This window comes from Bombina bombina, chromosome 1 (genome assembly GCF_027579735.1).
Source record: "Bombina bombina isolate aBomBom1 chromosome 1, aBomBom1.pri, whole genome shotgun sequence".
NCBI lineage: Eukaryota > Metazoa > Chordata > Amphibia > Anura > Bombinatoridae > Bombina > Bombina bombina.
In genome coordinates this window covers 288,435,596-288,444,161 of record NC_069499.1, presented here as the reverse complement: position 1 = coordinate 288,444,161, position 8,566 = coordinate 288,435,596, and the positions used below count along the sequence as shown (strand labels likewise).

The 8,566-nt window shown below is 36.4% G+C and overlaps 1 protein-coding gene across 1 annotated transcript in view; it reads left to right on the top strand.

The window, feature by feature from the left end:
- CEP70 (centrosomal protein 70) overlaps nucleotides 1-8,566 on the top strand; it is a 127,441-nt gene continuing 118,875 nt past the window's right edge. Inside the window, exons 1-6 of the mRNA XM_053698029.1 lie at nucleotides 1-80; nucleotides 4,147-4,196; nucleotides 5,356-5,378; nucleotides 5,460-5,550; nucleotides 5,705-5,828; nucleotides 6,788-6,968. Of these exons, the coding sequence (XP_053554004.1) occupies nucleotides 4,178-4,196; nucleotides 5,356-5,378; nucleotides 5,460-5,550; nucleotides 5,705-5,828; nucleotides 6,788-6,968 (438 nt within the window). The 5' untranslated portion in view covers nucleotides 1-80; nucleotides 4,147-4,177. The remainder of the gene's footprint in view (nucleotides 81-4,146; nucleotides 4,197-5,355; nucleotides 5,379-5,459; nucleotides 5,551-5,704; nucleotides 5,829-6,787; nucleotides 6,969-8,566) is intronic.

The window sequence follows — 8,566 nt, the reverse complement described above, 5'->3', positions numbered from 1 at the left end:
CTGAAGGAAGCTTAGCTCGGTCTATCTGTGACGGCAGAGGCGTTTGATTTTAAAGAAGAATCAGCGCGAATTCCTATTAGGTGTGTAATGGTTTATTCCTTTGTATGTTATTGTCCTATAAATAACTATACCAATGCAGGTAGTTGGGGGTATGCGAGTGATACAGGGTTGGTTGTATTTATTATTTTGTTTCATATTGACCAGTGTGTAGATGGGAATTGATAATGATTACCATTATGTGGGGTTTAAAGCAGTTTAAATGACGTTACACGCTATTTGACATAACTTGCAAGTGTGTAATAAATAGCCATTTTTTCTGTCAAACGGTTAAATTTCTGCAGCAAATGTGTGTTTCAGACAATTATGGGGTCAAATGACTGCGGCAGTTGTGTTATTGCCAATTAAGAAATTATAGGACTATGGACATTGCAAAAATATTTATATTCAAGACTGAAATTAAATTATGTTAATTTCACTTTTTCCATGCTTTTTAGTGTTTGCTTGAAGGTACATAAAACCCAACATTTTCCTTTTGTGATTCAGAGTATGCAATTTTAAAGGGACAGTCTAGTCCAAAATAAACTTTCATGATTCAGATAGGGCATGTAATTTTAAACAATTTTCCAATTTACTTTTATCGCCAATTTTGCTTTGTTCTCTTGGTGGTATTAGTTGAAAGCTTAACCTAGGAAGTTCATATGCTAATTTCTTAGACCTTGAAGGCCACCTCTTTTCAGAATGCATTTTAACAGTTTTTCACCACTAGAGGGTGTTAGTTCATGTGTTTCATATAGATAACACTGTGCTCATGCACGTGAAGTTACCTGAGAGCCAGCACTGATTGGCTAAACTGCAAGTCTGTCAAAAGAACTGAAACAAAGGGGCAGTTTGCAGAGGCTTAGATACAAGATAATCACAGAGGTAAAAAGTATATAAATATAACTGTGTTGGTTATGCAAAACTGGGGAATGGGTAATAAAGGGATTATTTAGCTTTTAAAACAATAAAAATTCTGGTGTAGACTGTCCCTTTAAACTGCTGAGTACAACTGCAGTAGAACGGTTACTACTCGCCAGTCGCCATGCTTTTGTTTTTGCTCCTGTGCCTGCATCTGTCTTTAAAGGGCCAGTCAACACCAGAATTGTTGTTGTTTAAAAAGATAGATAATCCCTTTATTACACATTCCCCAGTTTTGCATAACCAATACAGTTATATGAATACACTTTTTATCTCTGTAATTATCTTGTATCTATGCCTCTGTAAACTGCCCCTTATTTCAGTTCTTTTGACAGACTTGCATTTTAGCCAATCAGTGCTGACTCCCAGGTAACTCCACATGTGCGAGCACAATGTTATCTATATAGAACACATGAACTAACGCCCTATAGTTGTGAAAAAAAAATGTAAAAATGCATTCAGATAAGAGGCGGCCTTCAAGGTCTAAAAAATAAGCATATGAGCCTACCTAGGTTTAGATTTCAACTAAGAATACCAAGAGAGCAAAGCAAAATTGGTGATAAAAGTAAAATGGAAAGTTGTTTTAAAAGTACCTGACCTATTTGAATCATGAAAGTTTATTTTGTACTTGACTGTCCCTTTAGAGTCATTCTCTTATTTTAATCCCTGTTAGTGAAGATCTACATCTTCACACTGGGCATTGCCTTCTCAGATCTTATATTTGTTATGTAAATGTTACACTATGCCAAAAAACAAAAATGTGACACTTCTGCTCTCTATTGTGAGTTAAACAGAAGTACAAGGTATAACTGTCTAATAGCCAGATATGTGACAGTACATTGCTTCTATAGGATACAATTTATTTGATTATTTATATAAACTGATACTCCACCTCTAAAGTGGAAAAGAGTACTTTATAAAAAACTTTGCAATTTATGCAAATATAGCTTCCCTCATAAGAAGCCATCATTAACTCACTGAAACTAGCTCTCTTCCCAAAGACACACTGTTTACATTTATTCAGTCACCAATATTGTTTCTTTGCAACCAATTTATATCATAGTAACAATTGGCCTAGTGATTTTAATCAGTGCAGGGCAGCAGATTCAGTATTTGCTGTTTTTTATTATAAACCTAATTGATAAATAAGTTATATTTTATCAATACTTTTTTTTTCTAATTCAATTAAGATTAATACAACCTCTTTTGTGTGCACATGCATGTATATACCTAATTTCTTAGGTTTTCTATTTGTGCTAATAGATTAATATGCAAACACACAACTACCTGTATTGACCCAAGTGACACATTTTTAATACAAGGTCTACAAGTAAATCATTTTCAAGTTTAACTCTTTTTTTTTTTTTTTCTTCATCTATTGATACTGGTTCGAAAACTGTGTGTGCATTAAGTCTTAAAGTTTACATGTCAACATTTGGTTCATATTTACGGTACCATTTCAACGTGCATATTAATAATTTGCATTTTTAAACCTTTGTTGTATTTATACTCGCAACACTCGCTGTGATGTCACTCTATGTCATTGAATATGCAAATGAATGCACACTGAAACTTTGGCAGGTATACAACAATACGCGAGCTACAAGATGGTAGAGCCCTGTAGAAAACGCAGAGCTTTACCAGCTGAACTCTGTAATGAGTTAGAATAAGATAACGGCTTTAAAGAGAGCTGCGGGTACAGGAGGAAAAAAACAATAGGCTGATGAGTAGTTACCATCCTAGTGTAGTTGTACCCAGGTGTTTAATGTCTCTTTTAAACCATTTACAATTTACTTCTATTATCAATTTTGCTTTGTTCTCGTGTTATTTTTTTTAAGAGCATACCTAGGTAGGCATTGTGCACATGGCTGAAACACTACATGGTAGCAAACAGTACTGCTATCTAGTTCTCTTGCAGGTGTTTAACACTGATAAAAGTATTTTTGCAAAACTACTGCCATTTAGTGCTTTAGACACGCGTGCTCCTTCCTTGCTTTTTAACAAAGGATACCAAAAGAACAAAGGAAATCTAATGAAATTCTAGAAGTAAATTGGAAACTTTTTTTAATTGTATACTCTATATAAGAATTAAAGGGACACTGAAGTCAGAAATGAAATCACAATACGATCGTAATATACATATAAATATATCTTTTTCTAAAGTACCTTCTTTACCAAATATGTTTAGTTTATAAAATATTAATATTGGAAATATTGATTATTTCCAAACCTACTTCTAAGTCAGCCATTACGGATTCCCAATCCGTGCTGACAACTGCAGTTGAAACATGGCGTCTTTGTTAAATACTGCGCATGCGCGAGTTAGCGCAGCGTCACATCCAACGTCCATCTGCAGATACATAAGGCGAGGAGGAGGTAATTTGGGCTTCAGTGATCAGAAATGCGCATGCGCGATCGAGACTAATTTATGCGCATGCGCATTAGTGACGATTCTGCCAATAATTATATGCATAGGTACGCAATATAATTGGTTAGTGATGTTATGTAGATAATGGCGAAAACGGTGGGCTGGATATGCTTACGTCATTACTGCAAAATAATTATAGAAAATAAAAGGTATGGATGCTTCATTTTTATTAAAATAAAGTACAGTAAGTTTTCATATATTATTATTTAATAGAATATTGTATTATTTGGTATGTATATATTAAACGAAAGTAATCCTTTAAGAATTAAAAGTTTTGGTTTCATGTCCCTTTTCACATGTTTTTGTTTAATTGAATTTGCCATTATATTATTAACAACAAAAATAAAACTAAATCTGTCTTCCAGGCTACGCTCTATTTATAGGATAATACAAGCCGATATCCTGTACTACAAGTCAAACAATGCTGCCTGCTACTGATCATGTCTTAAATAGATGTTAAGTTTACATAATCGGGTCCTATTTTTTGTGAGCTAATGGTTTGAACTGTTCTCCAATCGGTGCTCTAACCTCACAGCAAACTTTTTTTGTTGCTAGAGCGCAAATTGGAGAACAGTTCAAACCGTTAGCCCACAAAAAAAGTTTTGAAGTGGGCAGCCAGAGGGCGGGTATTAGAATTAAAAAGTAAGTTACAGCGTATTCATTAGAAGTGATCAATTAAAGTCCCTGTAAAATATTGCTTACATTCTGGACCTTTTATATCTCTGTAATGAACCTTGGTCTGTGGTTTGTTTTCCTTATAGGTGGTGTGGAGATCTTAATTCAGGAAGGGGCATGTCCAAGTTAGCCATGGGTAGGTATGTCATCTTTTTCTAACAGCTTTGCACTATTTTCTGTATAAGTAATATTGCTGGAAGGTCATGGATTTGCTTTATTTTTATTTGGAATTTAAGAGTTTATTACAAAACAGACAAATGCTCCATAATCGTTGGATTTGCAAATTGCTAAATAGGTTTATTAACAGGGCAACAGTTTGTGGAATAAACTCCTCCCCTTCTTCAGAAAAATGCTTTTAGCCCAGTGCTGAGTAAAGCAGCTGCACGGGTAGCTGAACACCCTCACAGTCCTCTAGCTGGGACCAGCAGCATCTGTTTCCCTGCAGGACAGTACTTGAAGCCAGCACCCTTCACTGCCTTTTGTCATTGTTCTGGAAGTGGAATTTGAGGCACAGCTCCAGGCCCCAGTGTACTCTGCACAACCCACGATAGAGGAGTCACTGGTAGCAATTGATATGTAACAGTAATGCTGCATGTAGAATAGCACACAGATCACAGCTATATAACAGAGCACCTGCTGCTATTGCAGCCAAATACATTTGTTCTGCACATGGTGGGTAGTGGTCATTTCAGAAGTAGCTCACAAATCCAGGCACCGGGACCAGCTTTTTAATGGGACATTGAACACCTTTGGCATTTGTGTGATAAAAACTGTGCTTGTCCCAAAAAAAAGAACAAATTCTGTAATTTGCAAATGCTTCAGATTGAATAGCTTGTATAGGGAATTTGCATTTTGAACTTATAGGTTACAGATTATGCTTCTTGGCTTTGGGACAGCACACAAGAGGTGTTTAATGTTGCTTTAATGAGTTACAGGAGCACTGGAGCATGAATTTGTCAAATCCTGTTCTAGTGCCTCCTATGGAAAGTACTGGGTATTGGTATTACTTGCAAGCTGCTGCTATGAATGAGTTGCTAACATTTTGTATAGCATGGATGTGATTGCTGACTCATCTCCATTTTAGTAACAGGGCTGTCACTAGACTGTGTGCTGCTTTCATTCATATTACTTAAGATTGAGCCCATTTTGATCTGACGCCATGTTTTTATGAAATCATTGACAAATCTGCTATAGGTGTTTATGTAAACAAGAATGAGAATTTTTTTAATATTACATTTTGGTATCTGCTACTCGTATTTCCAGTTCATCAAATTCTTTTTTTTTTTTGTGTTTAGATGTAAAGGAAGACAAGCTGAGGGTAAGTAGAGAATTAGATCTCACCTTTATTAGGAATGAGAAGTTATCCCTCTATTTAGCATATGTTCTGTTCAATATGCAGGATGAACTATCTGAATGGGAAAATACAAATAAGATTCTGAAGCGCCATGGCTGCAACCCAGTCTCTGTATCTAATAACAAGGACCTTGAAGGTGAGATGTGAGGGGGGTCTACTGTCTCCAGAAGGAGGGTAGAAGGTGACTTGCAAAGATATTCTCTAAATGCTAAATTGCTGGTGTTTGATGTAATCTTTACTTGTAGATACACTGCTGTTCTTGATTTTTCCAGTTTCCTATTTATTACCAGGTGCAATAGTCCTGGACCCTCAAGCGTCACTATCAGTAAGAACAGCAATTCGGTCTTTGGTAGAGGACACAGAAAGGCGTCAGAACCTAATCCACGGACTTATCCAGACCAATAACCAACTTAAGTAAGATTTGTCGTACTGAGGTAGTGGAGAGCAGCTTGGATATTTTTGTGGTGCTGGTCTTGATTTTTATATTTTACTTTTTGTTTACATTAAAAATGTAGCAATAGTATTTGCATTTTTTGGGGAGTTGCTGTTGTTAGGAAGTAATTTCTATTAAAAATACACTGTTAAAGGGACACAAAATCATTTGCATTGTTTTACAGTCATGAGACATACACTTTGAAAAACATCTTGGGGCCTATCAATCAAGCTCCGAATGGAGCTTGACGCCCCGTGTTTCTGGCGAGCCTGCAGGCTTGCCAGAAACAGCAGTTATGAAGCAGCGGTCTAAAGACTGCTGCTCCATAACCCTGTCCGCCTGCTCTGATGAGGCGGACAGGAATCGCAACACAATTCAACCCAATCGGGTTGATTGACAACCCCCTGCTGGCGGCCGATTGGCCGCAAGCTGCTGGTGCAATGCTGAATACGGAGAGCGTATTGCTCTCCGCATTCAGCAAAGTCTGTCGGACCTGATCCGCACTGTTTGATCAGGTCCGACAGACATTTGATAAATCGGCCTCTTTGTCTTCTCATTTGGGGACAATTAGGGACAGATAATGAGTAATCAAGCAACCACAGTGTAGCAGAGTTAGGCATTTAATCACTTTCGATTCTTGATCTTGATAGTTAAATTGGAAAATAAAATGGTGCATAATGAATACTGAATTTATATTACAAATTTTTATTTTTCAACTAACATCATTTAAACATTTCTAACTTTTTTTTTTATTTTTTTTTGGCATGTGTGTATATAACTAATGTGATAAGCCTTTATGGTATTTAAACAATTTGTTTTTCTTCATATTGTGTTTAAGGGGTAATGCAGAGAGCAATGTGCATAAAAGTCACAATCTAGAAACATAATGGTTATTTGGATGCAGGCACTGCAGAGTCTGTTTATTTTTCCTTACGTGCAGAGAAGATGTCCGCCAGCAGCAGGGCCGTGCAGCGCGTCATGAGCAGAAGGCTAATGACCTACAGCGCATCTTGGACAGTGTCAAATCCAAAATCCGGGACTTAGAAGATGATTTTATTTCTAAAACCTGCCAACAGCAGAATCAAATGAAGAACCTTCTGAAGGAAAAGCAAACTGCATATGTAAGAGAGCCCAGATAAGCCACTGCTGTTTTTTGTTAAAAGTAGTTGATTTTAATTGTGTCCAATATGAATCAAACTTTTTTGTTTTTTTCCTTCTTAAAGGGACAGTTAACACCTTGAAACAACTTTGCCATATAGTTTTATTTTTTATTTTGCCCTCTTTCCATTTCTTTTTAATTTAGCTCTGAAAGTTGAGGATGTTCTAATTCTCAGAACATGAAATTAACCCTGCTTGACTTCTCAAGGCTAACCCTGCTGCATATCTTTCACTAATTGGCTTTTACTGGTAACAACTGCAAAACAATGTACTTAATAGTAACATTATAGCTGTGTGTAGCATTGTTATCTGAAGACTAAAGTCCAGATTGGCTATAGTTGTTGGGTTTGGCTATTGAAAACAATTAGAGTAAATTGTTTTTAAAATGTTTAGACTTGACTGATATGTTATTCTATATCAGCAGAAATGTCTTGTAATTAGAAAGTATTTGCTGTCCTTTTAAGTCTATTCTTTCTACTGGAGTCAACTCGTTTTTTGTTTACTTGTGCCCGTCAGTTTGGCATTTTTGGCACACTCAGTGAATGCATCTGATGGAAAAGGTGTGTGGCATAGAGAGATAACATAATTTATGCAAGAACTTACCTGATAAATTCATTTCTTTCATATTAGCAAGAGTCCATGAGCTAGTGACGTATGGGATATACATTCCTACCAGGAGGGGCAAAGTTTTCCAAACCTCAAAATGCCTATAAATACACCCCTCACCACACCCACAATTCAGTTTAACGAATAGCCAAGAAGTGGGGTGATAAAAAAAGTGCGAAAGCATATAAAATAAGGAATTGGAATAATTGTGCTTTATACAAAAATCATAACCACCACAAAAAAAGGGCGGGCCTCATGGACTCTTGCTAATATGAAAGAAATGAATTTATCAGGTAAGTTCTTACATAAATTATGTTTTCTTTCATGTAATTAGCAAGAGTCCATGAGCTAGTGACGTATGGGATAATGATTACCCAAGATGTGGATCTTTCCACACAAGAGTCACTAGAGAGGGAGGGATAAAATAAAGACAGCCAATTCCTGCTGAAATAATCCACACCCAAAATAAAGTTTAATGAAAAACATAAGCAGAAGATTCAGACTGAAACCGCTGCCTGAAGTACTTTTCTACCAAAAACTGCTTCAGAAGAAGAAAATACATCAAAATGGTAGAATTTAGTAAAAGTATGCAAAGAGGACCAAGTTGCTGCTTTGCAAATCTGATCAACCGAAGCTTCATTCCTAAACGCCCAGGAAGTAGAAACTGACCTGGTAGAATGAGCTGTAATCCTCTGAGGCGGAGTTTTACCCGACTCAACATAGGCAAGATGAATTAAAGATTTCAACCAAGATGCCAAAGAAATAGCAGAAGCTTTCTGGCCTTTTCTAGAACCGGAAAAGATAACAAATAGACTAGAAGTCTTTCGGAAAGATTTAGTAGCTTCAACATAATATTTCAAAGCTCTAACAACATCCAAAGAATGCAATGATTTCTCCTTAGAATTCTTAGGATTAGGACATAATGAAGGAACCACAATTTCTCTTCTAATGTTGT